We start from the raw sequence: 17,819 nt of genomic DNA, 5'->3' as shown, positions 1-17,819 counted from the left end.
AGAACTATATCTGAGCTATTTACTTTTGGTCTATTATAACTTTTAAAGCTTTTCATATTCCATTTGAATACCTTGAAGGGCTAGTCATCTTTCATAACTCTAATTTTCAGAATATTCTTTGATATTCTCACCTGTTAATTCTTCAAAGTATATAGTAGACCCCTTGAGAGAAACATTTGGGAAGATTTACCCATTTTCAAATTCACTAACACCAGGTTTTGTGAGTCTAGTACAGAACTACAAAGCCAAAGTACAGTGTAGATACTGGGCAGTCAGCTGGGCTCACTCACTGTACAACTGGGTTTCACCCAGACTGCCCTGGCAAAATGATACATTACTATATGTCTCAGGGCCTCAGAGTTGCCTGCTTTGAATAGCTGAAACCATAAATTTTAAATCCACAAGGCCAAGAGAGTAAAATATTTGCACTCTATTTTTGCATATCAAAACTTTATCTTCTGTAACTATTATATTATATCAATGTGGACCCCACCTACATTTTTTAGTGGTTTGTAAACCATAGAAGGTGAAACATTGGTATTATTCTTATCCCAAAGTCAGATGTTGGTCTGGCAATAGTGACACAACTCTTTGATGCCTATATCCTGGTTATTTCACAATTCAAATGTAAATGAATTATTCACTGGAAATATTGTATTTGAATAAAATCATCTGAAAATTTACAGTGCAAAAGAGAACTATGAAGGCATCAAAACTCACCTCAAAGGTGTCAGACAGCCAATGTATATCTGTAATTACTTTCTTATGACCACTTTCTATTGAGGATACTGCACAGTGTCTGATATACGTTGCTTCTTTATTACTCTCTGGTTCAAGAAGAAACATGGGCTGGAAAAATGTTAAAAGAAAGTTATATGCTAATTTCAGAGAGCTGATGAAAGAATACATACTTAACTAGCCATTCTAATTAAAATTAACTTGGAAAAATAACAGGTCAAGGAAAAAATTAGCATTTCTATGTATCATTTATTTAGGTAATTAGACTATCTTCTCTCCTCCTCAGTTTAGTCTAAGATTTTGTATATAAACTTAACAGGAATTGTTGAGCCACTCCCTAAAGAATCAGTGAGATCCATTTTTGAAGGAGTTTTTCATTGTGTGCACAGAAGATCACATTGCATTGTGTTTGCTATAGGAGAACTGGAGGTAAAGATGTGCAATATGGTGGGTAAGTAGAGCTTGGGAGCCAAGGAATCTTTTCCCAACCCTTGTGGTAGAATCCACAGTGTCATGAAACCATAGCATATTATTATACAGAAGGACTGTAACCCCTTCATTTTATACATGAGAAAATTGAAGCTTGCTGAGGTGAGGGGACATATCCAAACTCACAGGACCATGATCCAGAGCCTGAAAGGATTCTGGGAAAAAGATGGCAGTGTAAGAAGGCAAGGCGGAAACTTCCTCTCCAAACCACATGGAACATGAAAATACAGCAAATAAAACTAAACCTGAAAACGACCTCAAGACTGTAGAACTGACTACCTACATCTGGGGATGAAAAGAAGACCTCACAGTAAAGGGTAAAGTAGCAAAGCCATTTCTAGGGGACCCAAGCCCTCCCCCTATATTAAGCCACAGGTGGGAGGAAGAGGAACAGAGCAGGGATGGAGTAAAAGCCCAGGACTGCTAAACATCTGGCCCTGAAGATCTGCCCTGGGAACACGAACCCACATTACATGGTGCTCTGGTGATAAGTAGGGCTGCACAACAAAGACAGGTGGAATACTCAGAGAGACTGAGATTCCAGCCACTTGTGGACTACAGGTATGCTCTACCAGCAACCCTTGAGAAAAAAGCAAAGCAGGCAGTTTGAAAGACTTCAACTGCAGAAGAAAGCAGTGAGAGGGGCACCAGAGAGGCAAGGATTACACCAAGCTTTCTGCTCAGGAAAAGGATCAGGTGGACAATATCTTCCCAACCCACCCTCAGTCCAACAGGTTAGGAACTCTTATGAGCTTCAGACACTCCATCCCCCTTGCTGGCAATGTAGCTTCTAGGCTCCTCCCTGGGGTGCACAGCCTGCTGGTCAGCAGTGAAATCAGACTTTGCTCCTGGGTTGGCAGAGGGAGACTGTCCCAGCTTTCTCAGCCCTGTTTCAGGGTAGTTGGGGAACTGTCTGCAGGAGCCAGCCCCTGGGAGCTCCTTCTTCCCAGCAGGTGCCTGTCCCACTTGCCTGAAGCCCCCCACCATAGCTGCAGGCTGGACAAAGTGCAGCTCAACCCACTGCAGCTCTAGCAGTGCAGCACTGAGTCTCCTCCCTGCATGCCCAGCCCACTTGACCTGGTAGTGGAGGCAGGCTTTGTATCTGGGAAGGAGGAAGAAGACCATCCCAACTTTCTTGGCCCTGTTTCAGCCCAGCCAGGGAAATACTGCAGGAGCCAGCCATGGGAACTCCTTTCTTCTGGCAGGTGCTGGCCCCACTTACCTGTGACCCCTGTCATTGCTGCAGGATGCAAGGAGGGTGGCTCCACCCACAGCAACTCCAGAGGGGCAGCCCTGAGTATTCTCCCTGTTTGCAGGCCCACAAAAACCACCTGAAATCAGATCACCAAAAGCCAGACAGAAAGGTGCCCCACCCACTGCATGCCAACAGCTGGGGCTCCTGCACAGGAAACTGAGCTTCTGGGCACTAGAGGGGACCTCCTACATAAAGCTATTATTTCACAGGAAACACTAAAAAATATGAAGAGATAGGAATTTGGTCCAAACGAAACTACAGGACAAAACACCAGAAAGAGGACTGAGTGAAACCAAAATCACCCATCTTCTTGATAAAGACTTCAAAGTAAAGTCATAAACATGCTCATGGATCTACAGAAAATTGTTCAAGATCTCAGGGAGGACCTCAACAAAAAGACAGAAGACCTCAAAAAAAGTCACTCAGAGCTGAAGAATACAGTATCTGAAATGAAAAATACAGTGGGGGGAATTAATAGCTGGCTTTCACAGGTTAAAGAAGTTGTAAGCAATCTGAAAATTAGGGAGCAAGAAAACAATGAAGCTGAAAAACTGAAGAAAAAAGGACTCTAGGGATGAAAGAATAATAAGAGCTGTGTGAGAGATCCTAGTAGACCTACATTTGCATTATAGGGGGTACCAGAAAAAGAAGAGAGAGACAAAGGGATAGAAAGTCTTTTTAAGGAAATAATTATTGAAAACTTCACATAGAAGTTGAATCTGGGGAAGGAAATAGACACTCAGGGCATGGATGCCCAGAGTTCCCCTAACAAAAGGAACCTTAGGAAGACAACACCAAGACATATAATTAAAGTGCCAAAGATCAAAGACAAGGAGTGAGTGTTGAAAGAAGCCAGAGAGAGAAAAAAGTTACTTATAAAGGAAACCCCATCAGGCTATCAGCAGACTTCTCAGCACAAACGTTACAGGCCAGAGGGAGTGCATGATACATCTTATGTAATGAAATAGAAGAACCTCCAACCAAGAATATTCTACCTGGCCAGATTATCATTTAACTTTGAAGCAGGGATTAAACAATTTTCAGATAAACAAAAGTTGAAGGAATTCACCACCACTAAGCCAGTCCTTAGAAACTTCTTTAGATGGAAATGTTCCTAAAGCTAAATAGCTGTTATCAGAGAAAATGAACCCACAGTAAAGGTAGTAGACCAATGAATTACCAAGCAAGTACAAAATTAAATCAACTACTCACAAAACCAGTCAAGGGATACACAAAGAGTGCAGAATATGACACCTAATAAGTAAAGTGTGGAGGAAGAAGAAGAAGAAGAAGAAGAAGAGGGAATAAAAAGTACCTTAAGATTGTGTTTGAAATAGAGTTATCAGTGATTTAATGTAGACTGTTAGATATTAAGGGAGCTATCCTTGAACCTTGATAACCACAAGTCTAAAGCCTACAATGGCAATAAATACTTATCTATCAATAATCACCTTATATATAAAGGTACTAAACACATCAGTCAAAAGACATCAAGTGGCAGAATGGATAAAAAAAAACAAGGTCCATCTATATGCTGTCTACAAGAACTCCTTTCAGACCCAAAGACATACAAAGACTAAAAGTGAAGGGATGGAAAAAGATATTTCATGCAAATAATAGGAAGAAAAAAGCAGGAGTAGCAGTACTTACATCAGAAAAAATAGATTTCAAAACAAAGAAAGTAACAGGAAACAAAAAAGGATACTACATAATGGTAAAGGGGTCAGTCTAAAAAAGAGGATATAACTATTATAAATATGCATCCACTATAGGAGCACCTAAATATGTAAAACACATACTAACAGAATTAAAGGAGGCAATAGAATGCAACACATACATTTTAGAAGACTTTAACACACCACTCACATAATAGATCAACCATACAGAAAATAAGTAAGGAAACAGAAGCACTGAACAGTACATTAGAATAGATGGACCGAAAAGATATCTACAGAATATTCCACCCAAAAGCAGCAAGATACACATTCTTCTTAAGTGTACATGGAATGTTTTCCAGAGTAAATCACATACTAGGCCACTAAAAGCGTCTCAATAAATTCAATAAGATTGAAATTGTATCAAGCAGTTTCTCAGATCACAATGATATGAAACTAGAAATAAATTACACAAAGAAAACAAAAAGGCTCACAAACACATGGAGGCTTAACAACATGCTCCTAAATAATGAAGAGATCAATGATCAAATTAAAACAGAGATCAAGCAAGATATGGAGACAAATGAAAACAACAACTCAACAGCCTAAAACCTGTGCAATGGAGCAAAAACAGTTCTAAGAGGGAAATATAAAGCAATACAGGCTTATCTCAAGAAACAAGAACAATCCCAAGTAAACAGTCTGAACTCACAATTAAAGAAACTAGAGAAAGAAAAACAAATGAAGCCCAAAGTCAGTAGAAGGAGGTAAATAACAAAGATCAGAGAAGAAATAAAATTGAGAAGAATAAGCAATAGAAAGAATCAATGAAACCAGGAGCTGGTTCTTTGAGAAAATAAACCAAATAGATGAACAGTGAGCCAGACATTTTAAGAAAAAGAGAGAGAATACATGCATAAACAGAATCAGAAACAAAAAAGGAATAATCAAAACAGACACCACAGAAATACAAAGAATTATTAGAGAATACTATGAAAAATTATATGGCAATAAATTGGGCAACCTAGAAGAAATGGACAACTTTCTAGAAAAATACAACCTTCCAAGACCAGGAAGAAACAGAAAATCTGAACAGACCAATTACCAGCAATGAAATAAACTGTTAATCAAAAAACTACCTAAGAACAAAACTCCTGGTCCAGATGGCTTCATGGATGAATTTTATCAAACATTTAAAGAAGAGATAATACCCATCCTTCTTAAAGTATTCCAAAAAGTAAAAGTACTTCCAAACTCATTCTATGAGGCCAGCATCACTCTCATAAGAAAATCAGACCTGATATCACAAAAAAGAAAATTATAGACCAATATGCCTGATGAACATAGATGCAAAAATTCTCAACAAAATATCAGGAAACTGAATTCAAAAATATATCAAAAAGATCATCCATCATGACCAACTTGGATTTACTTCAGGGATGCAAGGATGGTACAATATTTGTAAATCAATAGCATACATTACATCAACAAAAATGACAAAAATCACATGATCATCTCAATAGATGCTGAAAAAGAATTTGACAAAATTCAACATCCATTCATGATAAAACTTAACAAAATGGGTATAGATTGTACATACCTCAACATAATAGAGGCCATATATGACAGAACCAAAGCCAACATCATCTTAATAGCAAAAAGTTGAAAGCTTTTCCTCTAAAATTGGGAGTAAGACAAGGATATCCATTCTCACCACTTTTTTTCAACATAGTACTGGAAGTCCTAGCCATGGCTATCAGACAAGACAGAGATAAAAGGCATCCAAATTGGTAAGGCAGAAGTTAAATTGTCACTGTTTGCAGATGACATGATATTATACATAGAAAACTCTAAAGACTTCAACAAAAAACTATTAGAATAACTGAATTCAGAAAAGTTGCAGGATACAAAATTAATACACAGAAATCTGTTATATTCCTATATACTAACAATGAATTTGCAGAAAGAGAAATCAGGACAACAACTCCATTTACAATTGGAGAATAAAATACCTAGAAATAAACCCAACCAAGGTGGTGAAAGACCTTTATTCTGCAAACTATGAGATACTCAGGAGAGAAATTAAAGAAGACACCAATAAATGGAAATACATCCCATGCTCATGGATAGGAAGAATTAATATTGTCAAAATGACCATCCTGCCCAAGCAATCTACAGGTTCAATGCAACCACTATCAAAATACCAACAGCATTCTTCAATGGACTAGAACAAATAGTTCTAAAATTCATATGGAACCACAAAAGATCCCAAGTAGCTAAAGCAATCCTGAGGAAGAAGAGCAAAGCTGGGGGGATTATGTTCCCTAATTTCAAACTCTACTACAGAGCCACAGTAAACAAACAATTTGGTACTGGAACAAGTACAGACCCACAGATCAGTGGAATGGAATAGAGAGCCAGGATATAAACCCACATGTATATAGCCAATTAATATATGATAAAGGAGCCATGGATACACAATGGGGAAAAGACAGCCTCTTCAACAACTGGTGCTGGGAAATCTGGACAGCTACATGTAAGAGAATGAAACTGGATAATTGTCTATCTCCATACAGAAAAGTAAACTCGAAATGGAGTAAGTTATGAAACCATAAAACTCTTAGACAACAACATGGGCAAAAATTTACTGAATATAAACATGAGCAACTTTTTCCTGAACACATCTCCTCGAGCAAGGGAAACAAAAGCAAATATGAACACATGGGACTACATCAAACTAAAAAGCTTCTGTATGGCAAAGGACACCATCAACAGAACAAAAAGTCATCCTACAGTATAGGAGAATATATTTGTTAACAATTTATCCGATAAGGGGTTAACATCTAAAATACATAAAGAACTCATATGTCTCAACAACCAAAAATCAAATAACTTTATTAAAAAATGGGCAGGGGATCTGAAACAGACATTTTTCCAAAGAAGAAATACAGATAGCCAACAGGCACATGAAAAGATGCTCCACATCGCTAATCATCAGAGAAAACCACAATGAAATATCAACTCTCACCAGTTAGGATGGTCAACATTCGAAAGACAAGGAATGGCAAATGCTGGTGAGGATGCAGAGACAGGGGAACCCACCTACACTATTGGTGGAATGTAAATTGGTTCAACAATTCTGGAAAGCAGTATGGAGGTTCTTCATGAAATTAAAAATAGAAATACCATTTGACCCAGTAATTCCTCTCCAAGGAATTTACCTGAAGAAAACAAGATCCCTGATTCAAAAAGACATAGGCACCCCTATGTTTATCACAGCACTATTTACAATAGCCAAGATATGGAAGCAACCTAAGTGTCTATCAACAGATGAATAGATAAACAAGATGCTTAAACATAATGGAATATTATTCAGCCATAAAAAGAAAATAAATCCTGCCATTTGCAACAACATGGATGGATCTAGAAGGTATTATGCTCAGTGAAATATGCCAGGAGGAGAAAGACAAATACCAAATTATTTCACTCATTTGTGGAGTATAAAAACAAAGCAAAACAGAAGGATCCAGAGCCTGGGTACATGGCCCTTCCATCCAGTGCTCTTTCAGTGACATCACTTTAGGCAAGTCCCTTGTTCCCATTATTTTATTTAACAATAATAACAACAAAAAAGAGCTTAACATCCTGGGACAGACCATGCAACATGCTTTGTTGTGTTTTTAATCAAGGATTTACATAAAAGTGATTCAGAACATGTCTACAAACAGAGGTGAATGCTTGAGAAACAACACTTTTTGTTTCTCTACTGAGTCTTTGTTTAGCTTGGCAACTGTTATGTATGTACTTTTAAACAAACTCCTGAATGGAACAATATGCAAGTGAAAAGCTATAAAAAGCTAACCTTGAGTGTGACTTTTTTACTTCCACTACCACCCGTCTTGATGTTTTCTATGCGGTCTGCATATGCAGTAATGTCCCACATGACAATCTAAAACAGAAATTAATGTTATTATAATGTATCATCAGGAAACAGCTAATTGGGTCTTAGAGATTTCTTAAAACCTAACAGGATTGGTATATACTCTGATACATCAGTCACCTTGGGAGATTACCACATTTTAGCCTACATTTTAAGTAAGTCAGCAACTTTTTTTTTTTTTTTTACTCTCTGGATCACTGGTTTATTATAAAAGTATGTAATTCAGAACAGCCTGTAACTTAGGAACTTTTAAAGCACATATAAAATCGAATGTTTTCTTCTCTATAAAAGTGTTTTCAGCACTTTGATTTCTGTGCTTGTGCCAATACATGCTATTATTTTTCAAAATCCAAGGTAAACATCATGAAATTCCCTCTGCTGTGGGAAGAGTTCCTCTGTCTTTGGGAATGTGCTATGATAGTGGGAACAGCTACTTAAAACTCACAAGAAAACAACTTGTTCTCCAGAATTAAGTACAAATACCCAACTATTCAAAAAGACTGGAAAATGATTATTTCTACTTAAATTAATATTATGGCTAACTCCATATACACTGATGGTCATTTTTGGAAAAATCAGAACAAAATAGAACATGCAACCCTACATTCGATTAATTTTCAAGGATTAAAAGCCATTTCAGTACCCTAAAATGTTAACATCAGAATTACAGAATTGTGAATGATTTTCTTTTCATCATTTGCTTTTCTAAAATATTCTGAAACAAAGTCATATTACCTTCATCATAGTGAGTGAAAAAAGCATTTCAGGATTTTCAGGACTTGAGGAATGGGCTCTGAGTCATCATTATGACACCACCAGTTATTGTTAAACAAAACTAAAGGAGAAAATTTGTTTGCCCTTGTTTGGTTCTGGATAAATGGGCATGGACGCTATAGATATTCAAATTTCAACCATAAGGAAAATTTCCTAGCCACACAAAAAAAGATCATATACCACGAAAAAAAATCATGACCATGAAATGGCCAAACTCACTGAATTACAGTGAGTTTAAACTTTGTTCATAAAACAGCTTTAAGATTCTGTTTTACTTTATTGGAGAAACAGGTAAATTGAAGATGGGATCTAAATTTTACATAAATTAGGTAAGTTAAAAGGGAAAGATGAAAAAAAGCAAACATCAAATTATACATACATAAATTTAATGATAGATATGTTTTTCCAGTGAATTTCTGTTTAAATTCTTGATCAGTCCCTGACTCCTATCCCCTCAGAAATTTTAGAAGAGCCCTCTTGAACCAAAAGCTATTAATGCTTTTGGGTTTTGTTTTTCTGTAGAATCTTGTACAAGGTATGGTTCTATCACAGAGACAAATAGATTTGAGCTGGTTTTGTTCCAGTTATCACAACTGGGTTACCCCTTGGTACCTTGAACCCCAATACCACATCTTTGTACCCCAGTTCCTGGCATGGTGACCAGCACATAACTGGCATGCTTTCCTTCTGCTAAGTTGAGTCCTTAAGTTAAAAAAAATCACCAATCAAAAATGTATTATAGAATGCTATCTAAATTAATAAATAGATGGAAAAAACTCCATAAGTACCTGTCCATTTATGCAGCCTCCAGCAATGATATTAGGGTTACTCGGACAGAACTGGAAGCAGAAGATGTCATCTGGGCTCTCCAGCATTAACTAAAGTCAACCCCGCAAATTTAAGAAGTGAGAAAACTTATTAAGATCATAGCTAGAAAATAATATTAAGACAGCCAAAAGTCTAATTTAATAACTAGCTATAAGAAATATTCACAGAGGCTTCATTCCCAGAATCGTACTTCTGGACTGGAAGCTGCTTTTACTGCATTTAACTGTGGATGTTAGCCATGCGTATGAGAGCGGGTGTGGTCTCAAGCGGCCCAGGTTTCTCCCTTCCCTCCCCTCCATGGGTCACTGTTGGGGCATGTTATATATGTTTTTTAATAAACAAAGGCTATGCGACTAGTCTTTCTGAAAAGTGTGGAGTGTAAGCTCTGTGAGGGCAGGATATTTGTCTGTTTTGTTCCCTGCTGTCTATCTAGCTTGGCACAGAGTAAACATTTATTGACTGAGAGAAGATCGAGCTATTGGCTGTGATAATATTTCAAATTTTAAGGTAACACAGAACCAGAAGGTGAACAAACTCAAGTACCTGGAAGGTAGGGAGGAAGTCCTGCAAGGAACATATCAATGTGAAGAAGTGGGTATATTAACCACACACAGCACCTGCGTGACTGGGTGGCCATCAGGCAAAACGATTGCACGGTTACCTTTCTTCTTTAAATATAATGACCAAAAACAAGGGCCCCAGAGGCCATTGCTTTGCCACCACTGAGCTAAAGCTTTCAAACTGGAATTGGGGTGGCTCATCTTTGTTTAATCATTACTCTGTGGGCTCTAGAGAAACCTGTATTTTTGAAAAATAAAATCTTTTAATATTCTCCTACAGTTTTGACTAGAACAAAGACAAAATAAATCATTTGTATTATTTCCTTAGGAATTATCTACTTGTCTTTTTAAAGCTATTCATCAAAATAAAGAAAAGGAGGGTCTTTCTTTCCTGTTCCTATTTGCCTAGACTACTAGAAAATGTTAGACCCCAGCAAGAGGACGGCACCATTTTTGTAGTAAGTAGGCTGACAAGAAAGAAGTAGAGATCTGTCATTTTGATCTCTGGGTCTATAATAATTAAAGTACCTAGAATCAATTACATTAAAACTTCCTCAATTCAGGTGAATTAGGGAAGAAGGAAAAAGAGGAACCTAGAGATTGTTAGGGAATGACTTCATTATATGATATTTTAAAGAAAAAATACTATGTTTATGTACATTGAAATAACTTAATCTAACACTATAAAGCACCCTCCCTATAAGCAGAACTTTTCTTGAGTAGATGATGGAATAGAACCCTGGGGGGGCAAACACAGCCTTATTTTATTTGGATTGTGTGTTTTGGTTTGAGCTGAGCTATTTAAAAATCGGGAGATTTCATATAAAATTCCTGTTTTTTGGATTCTCTTGACAAGTGGGACCACCTGGCAACAAGAGAGCTGAAGAGTAGCTGTCCCCACAGATGGACTGTGCACTCTCTAGGACCTTAGTCCCCACCACTCCCCATTGTCTTCTGCACTTTACTAATTATTAACACCTACTTCATAACCCTGGAAATCAAGGAAATTCATATGGAAACAAAGTCTATTTGAATTTGAATAATTAGTATTTAAATAAAGCCCATAATAGAGTTTGCTTTTTACAATTGATAAAATATTCCTCTTACAATCTTTTTTGAAAATAGTATGTTGATTTGTTCAATACCCTTTGATCAGTAAACTAAATGTAAATTTGGCTTTTCTCAAATTGAATAATGACAAATTCTGAATTGGGGAATTTATAAGGTTTTACAATATGGAGCATAAAAAACATTGCAGTTAAAACTCTTAAAAATACACATGAAAGTGGAATCTGAAAATTTTAGACTATATGAGTGGCTCTCATCAATTACCTGAGGATGAATGGGGTCAGAGAAACTCCAGAAAAGAATCAGTGATGGCTGCAGCAATAATTTACCAGAAAAGTGGACTCTGTCTTCAAAGGAGAGTCGTACAGCCACTGACACAGCCATGAGCCCTGATGGAAACACAGAGTCAAAATCTGCAGTAACAGTACATGCAAAGTGTTTTTAAGTTTTTGCTTTTCTAGAAACGTTATTAATTTCCATTTTGGTAAAACAAGTAAAAATATTCTGTAAGAGACCAAGAATTTTTTCAGAGCTCTACATTGTGTTCAACAGAGTCTGTGTAGAACAGAGCCAGTAACCACATGTTGATAATTCAACAGTTGAAATGCAGCCCGTCCAAACTGCAATGTACTGTTACTGTAAAATAAACAGTGACTTTGAAGATTTAGTAAGAAAAAAAGTGTTCATTTTTTTGTGAGGAAAAATGGCCAGGGTGGAGGTGGGAAAGAGGAAGAAAGAGCGTGAGGATCTCTCTTTCTCCATCGTTCCCCCTTCACACATTCCTACCTCCTTCTGCAGCTTAGCACTTTAAAGGAGGCAGCAATCTCTCGTCCAGCAATAGGAGAGGCAAAATATCAGGGGGAATGAAGTTGGGAGCCCAGCAGGCCTGGGGCAAATCCAGATTCAACACTGCACGAGCTGGATGACCTGAGCCAGTCACTTCCCTAAGTTGAGCTTTGCTTCGCCCTGGTAGAGACGGCAGTGAGTGTCCCAGAGGACCCAGGACAGGCACAGGAAGGGCTTGGCAGGTGCCTGCACTCAGCAAATGGACACTGTCCCATTGAAATGGAGCTGGTTAGCAACTTTACGTATAAAAGCAACAGACTACTTGAATGCCATCGCCAAAGGGAGTCGGTCATTTCCATCTCACCATAGATAGTCGGATGCCAGGAGACGCAGGTGATCATTTTCTCTGTTAGGCTGTGAAGGTCGGTGAAGGACTGGTACTCCTTCAGGTGGGTATCAGTCTTGTCCTCAAAGGTGCCTTCATCTTCTGCCAGGCATCTCCAGTCATTAATAAATGTGTTCATGATCTCATTTTGTTGCAAGGCTATTTCAACACTATTTCATTAAAAAAAAAAGTAATTAAGACATTGGCTGTTAGTATTCAATGGTATGTCTTTCAGCAGCTCCTCCTCCTACATTTGTACCAAAAGAAAAAAAGACTCTCAGTTTTATTTGGTAACTAGTGTTTAACCCCATGTGAAATAAACGACTTAAGCGGGGACAAATTTCATGGCAGTGTGCTACTCAGAACTTCTAATGCAGGTTGCCATTAGCTGAGAGCCTGTAGCACCTTCACAACTGGCCCCAGTTTCCAAACTAAGGCTGGGCTTTCACCAGGTCAGCGGCCAAGCACCCAGCTTTGGGGACCCTGGTAGACTTGCTCTGCCTTGTGTAAGAAGTCTGCCAAAAGGCCTCTCTGGCTCTGGAGCTCCTGTGGATGTGGGGGGGTGGGGAGGGCTGGGGGGTGCTGAGACTTGGAAGCTCTCCTTGCCCAGCCCTGCTTCCACTTTATTTTTCACTGTGAATCTCAGTATACCTCAGCTTTGAAATTTGTCTTATCTACTTCCTGAATACCCCAAACTGAGAGACAAGGCAATATTCTTAGCTATGTTCAGTACCAAATTATCATATATATACATACTAATTATACTAATATGTAATTAGGATTATGTGTGTATGTATATAATATACATAAATTGTCAAGCGAGTTTGGAAGTGTGTTGCGTGTTGCATGTGTGTGTGCAGTGATGGTGGTTTTGGTTGTCACAGTGCCTGGGAGGTGCTAACATGTTTAATCCCATTAGGAAGCCTTCTGCAATGCGTGAGACAATCCCTGAAATGAAGAAGTATCCTGCTAAAAATGCTAATATTGCTCCTTCAGTTTCATCTCTGAATTGTCTGGGAACCTTGGCTTGACAGACTCCTGTTTTTAAAGTCACTATAAGTTATTGTCCCTTTATATGCTTAAAGTTTGAAAGCTCAGCTCCCTCCCAAGGCCTGTGGGAATTTTCCCACAATTAGAATGCTACTCAAGGCTTTACCCTAATGATTGAAAGTCCAAATAGCTTGGTTTTTAAATAGGTGCAGTAAGTTGCAAGAGTGGTTCTCAATTTTGCATCTTCTAAAATAAGAAAAAAAAACCCTTATCTACACATTAAATATAAACACTACATACTATAATAGATACTCCTCAAATGTAATTAAACAAGGGCACCATTTGTTACCTCTGCCATTAAGCATTAACACTACGGCTTCCAGCTTAATGGAATATTCTTTTGGTTAAATTCTTCTTGTACTTCATCTTTCAACTAGAATTTCCTAGGAGCTTTTTACTTAACATTCAGTCCATGGACCAGTAGTATCAGCTTGACCTGGAGCCTGCTAGAAATGTAGAGTCACAGGCTCCACCTCAGATCTACTGAGTCAGGACCTGCATTTTAGCAAGACCACCAGGTGTTTATATGCACGCTGAAGTTTGAGTAACCCTCTGTAGGGTAGGTTCACACCCTGGAGCTTCAAGGTTTAAACCCAGTTTCCTGTGGAAGCATTTGTTAGCATTTTCAATATCCTATTTCTTCCTGTTTCAGCCTGAATGGGGAGTGAATTCCAAGGAAAGAAGTTAAAGGCAGAGCTTTTGCTTTGGTTTCCTGATTCTTCCCTCCCAGCCTGAATAGGAGAAGTGAAGACAGCACCTTTTCTCTGGTTTCCTGTTTCTTGATTTCTCTGCACTCCACCGTGTGGTTCCTGAGGGTGATTGTGGATAAAATGAAGGTTCCCATGGCCAGGATTCTCATCTGGCCCTGGCTGGCTAGCTCAGTACACACATGTGGGCAATGTTTTTGTTATTGACTCTACATAAAGAGCCCTGCCCAGTGCTCTGGGTGACATGGTGGCATGGCTGCAAGGTTGCAGAAGAGCAGAGCAGAGGCTGGAATGGTGGCAGTGCCGAGGACAGAGGCCCAGAGGACGGCTGTGCAGACCGAGAGGCCCAGAGGCAGAGACTGGCTTGCTGCATGCAGACTCGCTCTGAGTGGGTAAGATTTTAGTGACTGACCTGCCTCCGTGGGAATAAACTTGGGTATAGCCCCAAGGGTATGCACCCCAAGAATGTTCTACTGTCATTTCTTTGGTCACACTGAATCCGTAGTGAACTTGCCCTGGGCTAGTTCAGTTTCTCCTTTCTTGAGAAATCCATTGGCTAGACAGTGATGAACTGAGGGCTGGTGAAGCTGTTGTCTGAGTTAAACCCATGAGTATCACTGGCTTTTGTAACCCCTGAATGAATGTTTCTTAGTTGTTTTGAGAATCCCTCTTGAAGTTTCTCTTTCTCCTCTCTTATAATTTCTTTTGCAAATACTGCTTCCTTTATAGATAAAACTCTATGAGAAAGAGCTCAGGGCTTTCTTCTAGAATGAAACTGCACTTACAACAATTTTTAAAAAATTAAACTTTAAACAGTCTTGGAGTGGGAAGCATGGCAGTGATGTGAGTGTGGGATGCTCATTATTCTTGGCAGGTGCTATTTTAATTCCTGCACCAGTTTTTATCTTATAGTTCTGGCTTTTCCTTCCCACACCTTAGGGAGGAAATTATAAAACTGTTTACTGTTCCTCTCTTTCTAATCATGGCAATTGAATGGGAAGAATAAAAGCCCAGGCTAAAAATAACACACAATGTGGATAATTGAGAACTGGCTATCAACTATTTATTCCCTTGAAATGGATAGTACATAGTCCTCATTTTTAGTGTTCTTACCAAGAAAAACCTTAATAACTACTTCATTTTGATTTAGAGGAAAGAAAACCTTAGGTTTTCTGGTTCTTACTCATTGCCTGTGTAGGCAAAACTATAGCCTACTTCCTGTAAGTGGCAAACAATTAATGCACTCTTTGTTTTTTGGTTTTTTGTTTTTGTCAATAAGCAGAAACACGTTTAATTTTATTACCAAGCAGACAAGATAATGAGGCTAACTTCAAAGTCAGAAGTAAACTCACCTGATTTTCATTTCCTCCAAACAACTAGCAGTCTCCATAAAACAACAAACCCTTCTTAAAAATATTTGAGCCCTTGTCTCTTCCCTGAGGTTCCACAGAATTCTGCATGTGGTGTGGCTCCTCCAGGGAGATACACAGAGTAGAATACTAGCAGTTTCTTGGCATTTTTAATTCTCCAGAGACCTGCTAGTGTTTGAAGTCAAGAAAGGAGAAACTGCAAGCTCTCTTCCTCTGGGTTTCTGGCTCTTTGTAAAGGCATCGTATTTCCTCTGCGCTCAGCTTTGATTCTACAGCCATCTGGTAGCTGACACAGTGAAACAGCAGGCAGTCTAGCTAAACCATGACAAGTTAGTAAGGGACAGACTGTTGAACAGCTAACTCATCAGGAGTTGATGCAGTATCTATCTTGCCCTTTTTGTTCCACCTTCTAAAAAAATCACAAACTTCTAAAAGCCTTGATCCACAGTAAACATATTCATACATTGTGGATAAAGTGGAGGTTCCTGTGGCCAGGATTCTCACTTGGCCCTGGTTGGCCAGCTCACTGCACCTGTGTGGGCAATACGTTGTTATTGACTTTATGTAAAGAGCTCTGCCCAGTGCTCTGGGTACCACAGTGGCACAGCTGTAAGGCTGCAGGAGAGCAGAGCAGAGGCTGGAGTAGTGGCAGTGCTGAGAACAGAGACTGAGACAGCTGCACAGGTAGAGAGGCTTAGAGGCAGAGACCAGTTTGCTGCATGCAGGCTCACTCTGAGTGGATGGGATTCTAGTGATTGACCTGCCACAGTGGGAATAAAGTTAGGTATAACCCTTTCACCCCAAGAATATTCTACTGTCATTTCTTTGGTCACACTGAATCCATAGTGAATTTGTCCAGGGCTGAAACCCTGGCAAGACAAATGTTCTCTTAAAAATAAAAATAAAAGTATAAAAGTTGAACATGGGCTGGCTATATGTGAACTTGACCACCAATGCTTTAATTTTGGAAAGAAATGGAAACCAACCTAGTGGTTACAACTGGCAGTCTGTCCATCATTGACTCACTTCCCTCAACTCTATTATCAACTTGATGAGATTTTGTCCAGCTCTTTCACTGGTTTGGAAGCCTAGTACCAGGGTCCTACTACCAGGGTAAGGGATGTTTTGAAGAGACCTCTGTCTCAGATCCACTAAGAGTGGCAACAACACAGGAATTAGGGAGAAGAGTGACATATACAAAAAGTCCATCTGAATTGACTTCAGGTTCTCATTTACAAAGATATTTTTGTAAATTTCCGTCATCATTATAATGATCATCCTCACCATTCAAAGCATCTTCACCTTTAAAAGTAATCCTGTAAAAGAAGCTAGGAAGAGGAGTGAGGAGTGGAAAAAAACACTGAAGTAGGAGAAACCATGGTAAATAAGTAATTGTTAATTTGCCGTTAGGAAAACATCCTCACACACTCAACTGTATACATCTTCCAGGCTCACACTGCGGTGTGGCTCCAGCTTGGGAGGCCTAGGATGTTGCCCAGCAATGGAAGGGAAAGATAGATTGCTAATCTGTGGGGAGTGCAATACGCTCATGCATATCTGATAACTATCTCCACAATCTCTATTTAGACACCATTGATGGAGTTGTTTTTAAGACCTATCATTATGACTAAACATAAACTTTTTAAAAATTTTTTGAAGTTTCATATACAATTGTTACCTTATGGATGCGTTGTTAAGAAAGTCAATCAAAGACTTTGATTGTCCGAGTGTCTCCTTTTCCCCTTCTGAAAATTCTCTTGGATAATATTGTGTAGTAGCATTTTTGGGATATGGCCTAATACATTAAAAGAAAAGCAAATACCAAAAGTTAGATCAAAGAAAAGCAAATACAGCTCACAAATATATGAGGTCATAGATATCACAAATATATAGGTCAAAGATATGTGTCCATGACAATAATAGGATGTTATTTTATATTTAAATTCTGTGCATTGAATTTTTTTCTTTATCCTGGACAATAGACACTGTTTTTCAAAATAGTTGTGTATTTCTCTCCAACATAATCAACAAACTCTTATGTTATTAATTCTTTTAGATATTTTTAAATTACAGAAAAATGTAAGAAGGGTATAAGGAATTCCCGTACACTCTTCACCCAGGGATACATCAATTATTAATGCTTTACCACATTTGCTTATCATTCTCTCTCTCTTCATTTTGTTAAATCAGTGTTTCTTAACCAGTGCAATTCTT

At 38.5% G+C, this 17,819-nt stretch overlaps 1 protein-coding gene across 2 annotated transcripts in view; it reads right to left on the bottom strand.

Annotated features, from left to right (window-relative positions):
- DNAI3 (dynein axonemal intermediate chain 3) overlaps positions 1 to 17,819 on the bottom strand; it is a 90,550-nt gene that overhangs the window by 33,104 nt on the left and 39,627 nt on the right. For both annotated transcript variants that reach the window (XM_036890312.2, XM_036890311.2), the window contains exons 8-13: positions 17,284 to 17,400; positions 12,458 to 12,648; positions 11,572 to 11,696; positions 9,640 to 9,729; positions 8,000 to 8,086; positions 721 to 849 (exon numbers count right to left, since the gene is read on the bottom strand). In XM_036890312.2, coding sequence (XP_036746207.2) covers positions 721 to 849; positions 8,000 to 8,086; positions 9,640 to 9,729; positions 11,572 to 11,696; positions 12,458 to 12,648; positions 17,284 to 17,400 — 739 coding nt within the window. The remainder of the gene's footprint in view (positions 1 to 720; positions 850 to 7,999; positions 8,087 to 9,639; positions 9,730 to 11,571; positions 11,697 to 12,457; positions 12,649 to 17,283; positions 17,401 to 17,819) is intronic.

Source organism: Manis pentadactyla, chromosome 4, assembly GCF_030020395.1.
Source record: "Manis pentadactyla isolate mManPen7 chromosome 4, mManPen7.hap1, whole genome shotgun sequence".
NCBI classification, from domain to species: domain Eukaryota; kingdom Metazoa; phylum Chordata; class Mammalia; order Pholidota; family Manidae; genus Manis; species Manis pentadactyla.
This window is presented reverse-complemented; position numbering and strand designations above follow the sequence as displayed.